We start from the raw sequence: 13,764 nt of genomic DNA, 5'->3' as shown, positions 1-13,764 counted from the left end.
TCCAACACAGCTGAAAAGCAGCCCTGAGATACTTAACAAGGGTGACTAATATTCCTTCCATAAACTTACTGCCAAAGTCACACATTTGATGTATTTTATCCAAGTGTCTCTTAGGACAAAGTTGTAATCTTAAGGATCTATCTGGAAAGCAACACCCTCTGATACAGAAGTTCTGCTAGCCAAAAAAGGATTCCTCACAGCAGCTAAAAGGATAAAATCCAACTTTTTGAAGTGTTTCTCAAGTCTTGCAGCCTAAGATTTTGCTGATTTTGAAGATTTTTGTAGCAGAGGGCAGCACCCTTGCAGCCCCAGTAGGGAGCTGCCTACCACCTTGTGGCCTTCTGCCTTTCACATTATGGAGCACTGTGTTTGCTGGTGCACTGGCACAGTTTTTCCTATGAACATTACCCAGGTGTTAGCCAGTATCTAAAGACTCATTCTAAATTCAACAAGCAACCATTAAAGACATACAAATTTGAGTTTAAGCTGCCTCCTCAAACTCAATGGCCTACCCTACTATGTTGTCCAGGGTGGTGGCTAGAGCACCAAACAGTGATCTGATTAGGCATAAGGCCCTGCACAGTATTTTCACTTTTTTGCCATCTTGCCCCCACCCTCAAGACATGTTTTTATTAGCTAAGACAAAATATCACATCTCATTTTGAACTAATTCTAAGGAATTGGGGGTGGCGGGGGGGGGGGTGGGTGGGGGGTGCTAATTCAATACTTACAGAGCAGACAACTACAAAGATAAAAAGGCATGAAACTTTTAGGAATTTTAGACAGCATCTGAAATGTAAGAAACATGTATTTACTATATGGCTAGTTTAAAACAAATCTTTTCTCTTAATAGCTCTGACATTTCAGAAGCATCATGGTGAGCACTTATGGGTGATAATATACCGCATCAGATTATGGACACCACTATGCAGGGTCAGGAGGCGCTTGGGAAGCCGCGGTGACTATAAGGGCCTCCTGCCCCAAGTCTGCTGCCAATCAGGTCTCGTTGCATGGGAAGGAGGTTTTACCCCTCGGGCTGCAGCATGAGCTGGTGCTGGGACCTGGAGCCACTTCTCTGCTGCTATGGCTGGTCCCCAACAGACCCAGAGCCCCATCAGCTTGCCCTGGTCTCTCCCAGGGAGGCAAAGGAGCATTACCAGAGCAGGGACGTGGCATGGCTGAGCAGAAAGCACAGCTCGTTGCATAGCAGGGTGGTGTCATGAATGACTTCCTCAAAACTGGATTTCTGATATGCATCCTGAAAGGCATTGGGAAAACACAGTTTGAAGATGAGGGCAAGCTTTAATAATCCCCCGGTTTTAATAGTGTCTCTTTAAACCAAATATGCTTCATGAGCTTCTCTAGATAAACCAACTAGCAAAATTAATTATTTTTTTTTTCCATAGCACATCTGTGCCCTTTGAAGGAATGCCTGGTTCTAGAGATTTGATGCCATCAAATTTTCTGAAGTGTCAGAGCTTACTACTGAGTGAGTTAAGCAAGAATAACTCTAAATTAAAATGTCGATGTTGAAAATGCATGCTCTGGAGTAGGAAATCTTGAGATTTAGCACTTTTAAATTACCATTTTTTTAATCTTACCATAAAAGGCAACTCTTAACTAATTATTTTCTTGTTGCCCATCAGTATGTTACACAGATGTCTTAATTTACAGTACTTTTTTTGGTGATTTGCCATTATTAAATCTTTTCATTAATTAAAAGCATTGATGTTCTTATTCCATTTTTTCAAAAGTAAACATTCAAACATTGCTTTTCTGACAGAATGACAAATGTAAGGTTTGATTTAAGCCTGATGACAAACAAGAAGGAAAACATTTCAAGTTGCTAGGATAATTAGTTGAGGAGGGAACAGTGCAATAAATAGCTGCATTGTCAAGTGCTATAGAATAAAATATTAAAGCAGAGTAGTCTGAAAAGAGTCAGAAATAATTTTTAATTACAGTTGAAATAAGTCCCTAAATCAAGTTCACTGACTGAAAACAGCATGAGTGACTGGAGACCCACTTTTTAGAAACATTGTTTTCTAAAGTTCCCTTCCTTTTTAGAATTTTCCAAACAGGCAGCGAAAAAGCCCTAGAGGCTAATAAAAATATGTTGCTGCAGACGAGCTGGTACAAAGGGGCTACAATATACTATGAACTACAAGTGGCGGCAGCTTTACGCAAACTTTGCACAGTATAAAATTCTAGAAAAGAGAAAAAGAGAGGGGAAGCCAGCTAGGTGGCTTCTTCCAGAAATGCCAGGTAGCCCTTCTCTAATGAAAACCAAGGCGGCATATCAGGGGGAAAGAAAGTAATAAAGGCTTGAAAAGAGAGGGATGACAACAAAAGCCATTATCAGCATCTCACAACTGATAACTTCTTTTGGTATTGTGTGATTTACGGAAAATACCTAGTGCCATCTTAGCCATGTATCCTCTACCCTACTTGTCTATCCTCACCATCTCTACGCTATAGTTCTATTTCGGTATTTTTGAGAATTTGTTATGTTATGAACTATTAAAGGCCAATCCAGACTGGTTTAGTTTTAATGTACTTGATATTTTCTGTTTCCATTTCCAAATTATCATTTCTAATAATAATGATTCAAATTATTATCGAAACAAGAAACAGCAATAACTTGATTTTAAGACATAAGAGAAATCAACAAGCATTAATTACGCCTTTATAAATTCATAACCACTTGTCTGCAAATAACAGAAACTCATCTAAAGGAGCTGGCAAGATATAATAAAGAAACTTTTGGAAACGGCTATTTTGCTAAATGTAGAATTTAGAAGACTCTCTTCCTCCCGTCTGTTTGTTTTCATGGCATTTTGTATTAGGGAAGCAGCGCTGTTAACAGCTTACAGTTGAGAAGTGATCAGCCTTTGACTCGCCCGTGGTTTGCAATCTGTCGCTTCCTACAGCGCTAATCTGGCACAGTGATGCAAGTACAAACCCTGTGCCAAATCCTGCTCTGATATATGCCTCCGGCGCAATCCTATTTGACTTCAGTTGGAAATGTATGAAGTATAAATCTACGAAGGATTTCACCCCCTGTTATAAGCCAAATGATTTTTAGTCTGACCTGCATGTGGTGTCGGGCAGTTTAGTGCCATTTATTATCTCAGCAGAGTTATGCTGATTTACGGCAGCCGAGGAGCTGGCCCCGTATGTACAACTGGCACCATAGCAATGAAAATATTTCACAGGAAGTTCTGCCAGAGAAATGCACTACTCCCCGGATTATAAACGTACGCCGTACTGGAAACAATGGATTCTACGCTCTCGCTCGATGCCTTTGTCCCATCAAATACCAGGGAAAGCTATCAGGAGCGTGAAGAAAGACGCCCGCCAAACTTCTTCGCGTCTGTTCATACTGCACTAATTGCAGCCATTGAAATTCTGCTTCTCCATTCGCTCAGCAGCAGTGCGAGAGAGTGGTGCTCCACACAATACCATATGCACAATGAGAGGAGGAAAACAATTGTGATGAGCTAAGACAACGTACAGATTGGGAAAGGAAAAGATGCATAGAAATCTCATTGGAAAGGCTCCATGAATTAACACGGGGGTGCGGACGTGCAGTGCTGGGCTCCATTTAAACCTGCAGAGCAGAGGCCAAACCAAGCTAGTAAAAAGTAGTGAAATTTTGGAAGGGCCAGAGGGAATTCGTATCCAAGATCAAAGGATAGCTAGTTAAATCCCGGGCAAAAATATCTTAACAAACTTTGAACTTAAACTCTTATCACATTGGTATTTTTTGATATACAAACAGATTCAATTTCCTCCATGCCTAAATGAGGAAAAGACTACTTTGAGGTAAAGAGTAGAATACATTAATGTACTTAAATACAGAAAAATGCTTAGCTTGATTTTGCATTGCGTATGTGTGAAAAGCTATTATAATGACTACAGAAAGACTGTTAGATACATATTTTAATTAAAGTGAAGTACTTCATAGAAGCAACAGAACACTGAAGAATAAAGCTGTGGAATCAACGAAGGGGCTTTTAAGAAATGGTTTCAAAGAAATGTTAAAAGCAACATAGAAGGTATTTATTAACAAATTTAGAATAGGTGCTATGACTGATGCTTGTAAGAATAAGAAGCTATTGATCATTAGGTAGAGGCTGTAATCAATTTCACCAGGGTTTATTTATAAACTATCAATAGTGAAATATGGCCTAAATATGAAGTGTTATTTTATTCATTTGCAAAAAATAAATCATTTTCTAGACATCTATACTTAAAAACTAATCCCTGCAGAAATTAAAAAAAAAATGGAAAAAGAAATAAATGAATGTTTGAATTCAGACCTCATCTTTGATAAATTGAACTTGACATGAAGGTTGTCCAAGATTTCATATTTCTCAGAAGAAGATCTGGACAAACTTGCCATTTCACTTCCCAGTTGAAACCTTTGCTCAAAATCTGCAGAGCTGTTGTCCCATGAATCATCATCTGTGGTAAAATCTGGATTATGAAGAGCCATGCACTGCAACCTGTCACACATTTTCAGTAAACATAATAAAACAAAAGAGTCGTTATTTCAACAGATAGTAGATGCAACTGACCTTGCATATCCTTAGGTTCACTGTGAGAGATTTTAATGGAAAAATTCATAGAAAGAGATTTATTCTGCACAGACAGAGCTCCCCTTAGTGACATAGCTAGGTAGACTGGGGAGCAAAAACAAAGACCCCATGATATTCAGGTGCACCTGGGAGAACCAGGTCTCTGATGCCCCAGGCACGTGTATCTCAGGATTTGGTGTGTAAATCCCCTATAAGGACCCTTCCTGTAGTTCTGCTGTGTCTTCCAGTCCACCTAATGTAACACCACATGGAGCAAATGAAAGCACAGGACCTGCAGTTACCTATCCTTAGGCCTCTCTAATCACCCTGACCTCAGACCTTATGTCTTCCCTTCCCTTCCCCATTTACAGCCCCTTCTTTCCACTCAAGCTCCTCCAGAGTAATTCTCTGCTCACAACCCCTGCCATTCACTTTATTTCCCAGTAGGTTTGGTGTCAGGATATAAGAAAGAACCATGCACAATTAAATAGAAGAAAGCTTAGAAAAAAAATATTTCGAGTTAAATGAAAGTAACTCACCCATTTTCCTCTGAGGAAACCTTCAGTAGTGGCGTCTTCTCTGTAAAGTCAGTAGATTTTGACCTTGAGCTGAATAATTTGGAAAAATTGAAGTGATATCTTTGCAGAGGAAAAAACAAAAAAAAAAAGAACCGTAAGTCTGCAGTACAATGATTCGCTACAGTTCTACAGAATATTTTGCTACAAGTGCATCTAACTAGTTACATATTCTTTAAGAAAGGTGTTCACCTAAATTAAAGTTTTTATTAAGTTTGAACCTGTCATGGTAGTTACTTCCTTATAGTCATGGGGGACTCTACTGCATAAAGTAAGAGAAATTTATCTTATCCCAAAAGCGGCATCTAAAATAGTCAATTAAATTCCCTCTGAATGCCAGAAGAGCAATAGACACCTAACTCACATGCCTATGTTTTAGATGTCTAAATTTACAGTGGAACAACTGCACTGTAGTAGTAGTGAGGCAAAATTCTTATATTCTTATATTCTTACTCATATAAGCTCACATTAACATATTCATAAAACAATAGGACAATTTCTGTCCCGTAAATATCATTTGAGACATGGATCACCGGAAATCTACTAACCTCTACAACAACCTCAGCACCCTTTGTACTAGGGAAGAAAGCTTTATCTGATGTACAAGTACTTCATTCCCGCAGCACAATCCCTTCCAAACAGTTTCTGTCAAGTCTGGTGCTGCAGATAATTAACAGAGAGTAAGCTACCTCTTGCCATATTGCAGCTTAGCATTGTTAAGAAGCCTTTTGCTAAAATATAAATCCCAAAGCTTAAGAAACAGCTGAAGAGAATCAAACGCAATCACAGGGGTCTAGTTTTGGGGCAGGCTTCTAGGAGAGATTCAGTAATTGAGCCATTTTAGAGCGCGCTCCAAGACCCGGCTCTTCCAGAGGCATTTCCCATCAAAACCACCATTATTCAGACACACTCAGATTTATTCCATTCAAAACTGCAACCACCCACTGCAGTGGGGTCCTGCAGTGGTCCTGAACAAACCTGTAGACATACAGTCAATATGCAGGTCTCATTAGTCCCAGAGATACTCAGAGAAAACCTAAAATGTCTTCTGCTATTGCTGGACTGTGGGTGGAAAGAAATTATAAAATCATAGACAAATAAATAAATATACAAAGATGACTGGTAATTCAATCTTCTAAATATAAAGCTAGTCCAAAGAGAAGGGTCTGTGTATTTAACTTTATAACACAATAGAAGACAGTGGAATTTCTTGCAATTTGTAAAGGTATACATGAACTCATACTTTGCAAAATTAAAACCTCCAGTTAATGCTTCATCTTGCTTGTTTAGTAGTGTTATCATTCAGAAGCCATGCTAGGTGTGGAGCAACTGGATATGGTTATTTCAGCCCTGAGTGGCCACAACACTCATTCAAACTCTGATGTAAGCGCCGTATTTGCAGTCTCAACAGAAGAGAATGAATGAGTTACAAAGACTGAATTTTCCAGTACCTCGGGTCAGATGTTGGGCAGATTACAATTCAGGTGCTACACCGCACTGACAGTTCATCTGTGAAGAGATGATTGCATACTCTGAAGCTATCGAGGTGCTTCCTTTTTTAAACAGGAGAATATCATTCACACAACGAGTTTCAGTGGAGAAATTCTGGCATTTTGAAGCGAGTGCTATTCTAATCTTATCATAGCCTTAGGCGGAAAAGATTACCTAGAGCTCTTACAAAATGGATTCCATAAGGATAGCAAAAACACTATCAGGACTTTAATGTATGCTCACTGAGCACTACTGACATGCTCCTGGCTAGTCCCGGCATCCCACTACATTCAAATTTTGCATCCAAAGGTGACAATTTTAATAAAAATTCTGATGGTGGACCTTGAACTTGTACATTCAGAAATTCAATTCAGGCAAAGACTGATTAGCTGTTTCTGCTGTTAAACAAAATGACTCCACTTGTTCCACAAAAAACACTCCAAACAGTATATACTATATGCTGTTCGGATCTAATCTTACATTGCACACACCATTAAGCTTTCCACACTTACTTTTCTTCTTTTCCTCCTAGGACATGTGCAAAATCGGAGATTAGTAACCAGAAAACATTCTACAAAAACTTCCACTTTTTTCTAATGATTAGAGGTTGATACCACCACTACTTTGTGTTACGTAGGCATACATGTATATCTACTGACAACGTCCCAGCTCAGCAGGTCTTCACCTCTACTGTAAGTGAGTGACCAGTATGCAAAGAGTGCTGAAGGGCAAAGCAACTGCAGCAATGGCAACCAGAAAGAGAGGATAAAAGTTCGGTGGAAAGTGGTTTAAATGACAGAACCTGAAGTGAAGGATCCTGAAGGCTAGTTAGAGACATCACCTTCACTTTCTTTTTGCACATTTGCTATCTTCACTTGCTGGTATAGGTCTTGCCACTTTTAACTAGAGCTTTAGGGCTTCACAGATTGCCAAGAATGGCCAATAAAATAAAAATGGAGAAGGTGTTCAGATAAAGTGAAAACAATTAGTACATGACAACATCAATTTGCAGAGAGTAAAAACACACGGACGAGAATAAGCAGCAGGAAACAGCCAGGCTTGACAAAACAAAAATAATTAGAGAAAATTCAGAAGAGCCACAACTCCCCCGTGATGTGATTACTCTAATTAGAGAATGAGAGTAATATAAACAATAAAGCTAATTAGGGCATAAAAGAATCTTGAAGGCTGAAAGCTCTAGAAAGGAAAGTTGAGAAAACACCAAAAATAGCATGGATGATAAAAATTAAAGCCATCCCTGCACGAAGAGCCTAACACAAGCTCTTCTGTGCCTCTCATACTTCTGCGGAGACACTATTGGTGTGATTTGGTATTCCACTTCATCTGCAAGCAAAACCTACGAAGGCCCAAAGACCCCCTGCTATTAGAGGAGCAAGTCTGCAGTGCTCAAAACCCCTCTCTTCATCATTCTTGGTGCTCTTCAGCCCCGCAAGTGGCTGGCAAGTATGATACCATGTAAATAAGGGAAAGATATCAGTGTGACACGTTTCAAAACCTAGGATCAGTTTGCACTTTGTGTCTTCACAGTCAAAAGAGCTAGAAACTTTGGTTATACCTACATACTAGAATGGAGTGCAATCTCTCTCTGCTGAGCAATTCAGCAACATTACCAAGGAGCTAATCACCAGGTCAGCTCATTAGCCCATTGTGAACAGACCTGTTCATAGGAACCGAAAAATTGGTCTGAATTTATACTATGTGAGAAGCTGGTAAGCTGGACACCAGTTGTGTCCAGTGCTCTTCTCTCATGATTCAGACTCAAAATTCATTAGTATTTTATATTTGAAATATGAGAAGAGACATGAAATAATTGCCCTTACATACGTATACATTTAAAAGTAAATATGCACATAGATCTTCACACAACAAATTAACATTCTCATTTCCCTTTCATTCAAAAGTGATGGGAAAAAATTAAAACCAGAAGCTCGAGAAAGAAGTATTTGACAAGGACTTCTTCAAACAAAGCACCACTCATACAGAAAGATCCATGTAGAACTGATATCTGAAAAAGAAGAGCATGTCTTGCCTCCTGTACAACCACAGCTGTGGCCACATTCATCCTCACATTTGCTGCAGCTGGGCATGTTTTTATAATTAAGAGAAACCTTTCAAATAGAAGATTGTGTTCTTAACTACTTGGTTACTGCTGTGAAAGTCGTAGATACGGATTTTGGCGCTTTCTGCAGGAGTATAGGTTTGTTCTGAGGAAGTGTGTTTCCTGAGCTGGTTACTTGCAGTCAAAGTCATACCTTCCCATCGCTAATCTTTCAAGCAATTACCATTTCTGACTATCTCCATAGTAACCCAGAAGAGAAATCAGCATTGTAGGAGGGCTGTCCACACCCCAGATGATACAGCAGGTTCTGCCAAGTCATGGAGGTGTCCACAGATGAAGCCTCAGCTGCCTTACAGCAGCTGGAGAAGCATGTCACCTACAGCATTAAAAATCCAAGGGTCCGAATGCAAGCCCTGGGCATCTATTGTAGAAACCCCCACAGTCACAAAGAAACCCCCCACACATGAGCAAGGTTCACAGTCTTTTGGTGGCAATTTGTACTTCTCTACAGCTGTACAGCAGAGATATGACCTTCAGTCTCCTACACTTGTTTGGGCAGTTTAAGGAGAAGCAGGCTTCTCCTGCCCTCCTGGCCACATGGAGAGGTACAGGGAGAGCAAGAGAGGAAAGGAAGAGATGTGGGAGACTCCAGTTGTTCCCACTAATAGGCTGATGACTTCTCTGATGTTATTCAGAATCAGTGGCTGAAGGCTGCTGCAGGTTCCACCTACAACATGCCACTATCTTCTGTTATCTGTAGGTGATAACTTCCAAAGTCTTCAGGAGATTTTGGATGAAGACCAAAGAGAGAACTCAGTTCCTCCCATTGAGCACCAGATCTGCCCCCGACCACGTTTTCAGGCATTTCCTCATGTGTTTACAGATGCCACTTTAAACACAAGGAAAAGGAAGATTTTGCGGTAGGAACCGTTGTTCAGCAATAAGCAACCTCTCAATCCAAAATACAGTACAGCAGAGGACACCAAAAGAAGCAAGCATCCCACAGAAACCTGGGGAAGAAAAAGCCCATACTCATCCTCGCTAGCTGGCAAACACTTAAAATAATCACTAAGTTTGGCTGGAACCTGTTATTTAGCCTTATATTAAAAAGATTAATCATGCCACACAATGCATTAAGTTTTCGCTCCCTATAATAAGGAGCATACATTTTAAACACCAGCTGATATAATGTTTCATCTGCCATATGCTAAGTCGTGCACACAACTATCAGTAAAAGAGCTATTTCTATGACAACAGAAAGCAATAACTCTCACTTCTATGGAAAGGATACAGTCAGAACTGAAGAGGTGAATATGGAAGCAAACTTATCGTGCAAGAACATCAACAGTTTTGAACACAACTTATTGGAAATTTCACTATATAAAACAAAAGGAAATGTCTCTCCAGGAAAAAAAAAGGTTAGCATGCTTCCCTGAATTAGTAGTCACTAAAAGCATCATAAGTGTGAGGCTGCCTCTTAAACCAAAGTCCAGGAATACTGCTGAGCCAAGAGATAATAACAAATACAATAAAAATTTAAGCAAATTTTGCTAGTGGAGAAAATTTGAGTACAAATATGAGAGATAATTAATCATGCAGGTGACTGGTAACAACTGTAAGACTTTAATTTATCATTTCAATATTCTTATAGGCTAAAGCCTAGTTTCAGAAGCACCATGTTCCCTGAATAGAGGAAACATCTATACAAATCATATGTACTGAAGTAATTACTCTTATCGTAACTGTAAACAAGCACTATGCAGAAACAAAATGAAAAACAGAGAGGTTTTCACAAAAAAAAAAAAAAAAAAAAAAACAAAGAAAACCCCACACCAGTTTTTCACCACACTCGAAACACATTCTTACACCAGATTTTGTATCTGTTAGTTTCTGATAAAGTCCACTTTTGGACAACAGTTACATGGTACAAACTGTGCTGAGCAACATCATAGTATTTGGCTTTTAAACATTTACTGTGTACTAAGCAGCTGTATACATACATCCGTCAACATCATGATATATATGTGCCCACACAGAGACACAACCTGCCATCGTGTTTTCTCCTCAGTGGTAGCACGTCATGGGGGAACTGTTATGACTACCCATCGCAAATGAAGTATGGTCAACCGATATGCTAAGAGTCAAGGAAGGATCAAAGACTCCAGAACTCACATCTCTAAACAGGCTCCAGACGTTTTCTGACGACTGCTTTATGTAGCTTCAACTAAATCAGCAAATAACCTCTAGACCCTTTAAAAGCATGCACCATTAAGATGTCAGAAAAATTTAGCAATGAAAGCATTACTTAATACAGACTCATTTTCTTTTTGACTTTCCTAATTTCCTATTAGACAGGACTGTACAGGATTCCCCAGAGGACTGCGGCACTGGCACTATCTGACAGCAAGACACTGCAAGAGGCACAGCCAACTGGCAGGTCTCATATTGAGAAGCGTCTAGCATGCCAAGACCTCAGGCAACTAAAGAACATGCTTAAGAAAGAGGCAGTGAAATGTGTTCTGAGTTTTTCCAAGATGGAAATTGTTCTTTAGAAGGACATACACAATGTGCTTGCTTCACTCGCTTCTGGTGGATTTGGAGAGTGAACAAGTCCTGCAAGAGCATGGTGTCTCCTCCTTCGCTTGTGCAATATACTGCTATTTTAAGAAGTAGGGCAATTTTAAGTTCAGAAATAGCTTGGAAAATAGAGTGCTTCCTGTATTTCCTTTTTTTAAATCAAATCAGGCTTTGTAGGGTTACTGTACTTCCCTGAAAAATTAAATTTTCAGATGCCTCCAGGACTTGGTAGCTCCTTTTCCTCAAGTGTCTTTGCCTGTCTCTGTCAGGGGAGGTCTCAACCAAGAAGACATCGGGACATGGTTAATAACATACACACCAGGACTCCGCTGCAGTGGGAGAAGCTAAAAGAAAGTACTTAATGCTTAAGATGCCCTGATGCTCCCCTGACTCTCTCTAAGAGGACTAAGGAGTTCACACATTTTCTGCTCCCATGTCAGAGCGCCACAAGGGCCAACTGCCCTGTGGGAGGGAGCCAGGAGCAAAGAGTGGCTGTGGGTCTGCAAGGGCTGTGCCCTCCCCGACCAGGGCCCATCCCACAGCACCCAGCAAGGGAGCAGGGACGGGATGGGGATGGGGATGGGGATGGGGATGGGGATGGGGATGGGGATGGGGATGGCCCAGAGCTTCATAACCAATCAGCAGGACCACAGTGTTGGGGCAGGTCCAAAAAGCCTACTTGTTGAAGGACTGAGAAGTTGGACTAAGGAAGCATAACTGCTGATTCCTCCTCTTCGTTTTCTGCTTCAGCAAAGAAGATTGGAAAGCTACAGGAGAGAGCATGCAAAAACTGCAGACAGTCTGAAGGAGAAAATACATTTCAGGAGCAGGTGCTGCCAAAACAGCTTAGCTGTTGGCGACGGCTAGCAAGCTGCAAATTTGAAATAGGCAGCAGTAGACAGTATTGGTGGCGGTCCAAATTCCAAAACCCCAGTTTCTCCATGGATTACACAGATAACCTGTTAAGAGGTATTATTCTCAAATACTGCAGGGCAAACTGAAAAATGAATGTGCTATAGGGAGGCAATTTATCAGCAACACTTTAAGCATGGCTGTACTTGTAATAATTTAGCATATTCTGCAAGCTTGGCTTTTAAATGCCAGCATTTCTCTTTGGCATTCACAACGAGCTTTTAGCTTAACCAACTCTGATGCTAACTGAATTTATGACAAATAAAGAGGGCTTCACATGTTTTTTGTAGTCTGTGAGGCAATTCCAACAATCTCAAAAGTTAAGGAAGAGGTGACAACTTAATGTTTTAACTTTATACCTGACCAGGCTCTCTTAAAAGTGCAATATGGGGCACTGGGATGATGGAAACATGAACAGAAAGATATGGAATTAAGCTTTGTTTTAAAAGAACACATGATGGATTCCAACTACTCTAAGATTGTTGGGACTTGTATTTTGTTCGTTGGTCACAATAAAATGAAACAAGGCAAGTTCAAAACTCTCGTATCTGGTAAATAGTCAGGTTCTCACGAGGTATTACAATATAACTAGGACAAGTTATATGGCCTTTATGTAGACCCTGATCTCATGGACTGGCCCCATGAAAAATGCTAAAATTTGCTCCAAAGCTAGGGCATGAGACATATAGTACTCAGCATAGGCAGAGAAGAGACAGCAGTAAAATTTCAAGATTAAAATTAATTTGTAGGAGGAAATATAGCTATCATACATTGAAATAACATTATTAAGTTGATAAAATAATGGGCATTTTTTCACTATAATGGAAATCCTTCCATTATATTTAATTTTTTCATTATTTTAATTATAATGGAGGTACTAAGATTTCCTTTTCGGCTTCTGGCTGAGCATAAGACGCTGAGTTTATTCCCATCACTTCTGCCATCTAAAAGTCTGGTCTAGGATAGTTACAGTCACTGGCAGGGAAGACACCTCTTCAAATCATTTTCATCCTCCTCATCTCCCATATTGACTATACAAGAAACCCGAAGAACTAACCTTGAGCTGACAGAAAGACTTCTTCACTAAATAATGTATAAACCTCACACAAACAATGTCTGTATTACAGTGTACCAAAAGGTACTTTTTCACTTACTTTTTATTTGCTCTTAGATGAAATCTCATTTTGTTTAAGAAGATTTTTACCCCAAAGAAAGTATTCATTGTTCATTAGGAATACAAATAACTATGAACTAGTCCTTCCAAACACGATTTCCTCGTAACTTCCTAACATGTGACTTCCAATAGAGAGTAAATCCACATCACTGGTCATTGCATTCCACCTCGAGTTATATCAGAGACAAAAATTTTTAAAGCACTGAAAATCCCAGAAGACCAAACTAAAAAAACCAAACAAAACAAAAAAGTAGCTGATAATAATACAATATTTACTCTTACATTTGGAGAATATTCAGTGAAACCATTCAAGAATATATGCAGTTTTATCTCACAAAGATGGTGCTTTTCTCTGCAATAGCCCTCGACTAAGAT

At 39.7% G+C, this 13,764-nt stretch overlaps 1 protein-coding gene across 1 annotated transcript in view; it reads right to left on the bottom strand.

Annotated features, from left to right (window-relative positions):
- The window catches only part of OCA2 (OCA2 melanosomal transmembrane protein), a gene marked incomplete at both ends in the record, with an annotated part of 176,511 nt that overhangs the window by 147,329 nt on the left and 15,418 nt on the right, over positions 1-13,764 (bottom strand). Inside the window, 3 exons of the mRNA XM_082489224.1 lie at positions 732-789; positions 4,323-4,508; positions 5,120-5,218. Coding sequence (XP_082345350.1) covers positions 732-789; positions 4,323-4,508; positions 5,120-5,218 — 343 coding nt within the window. The remainder of the gene's footprint in view (positions 1-731; positions 790-4,322; positions 4,509-5,119; positions 5,219-13,764) is intronic.

The sequence above is a fragment of the Vanellus vanellus genome (genome assembly GCF_965231255.1).
Source record: "Vanellus vanellus genome assembly, chromosome: 1".
NCBI classification, from domain to species: domain Eukaryota; kingdom Metazoa; phylum Chordata; class Aves; order Charadriiformes; family Charadriidae; genus Vanellus; species Vanellus vanellus.
This window is presented reverse-complemented; position numbering and strand designations above follow the sequence as displayed.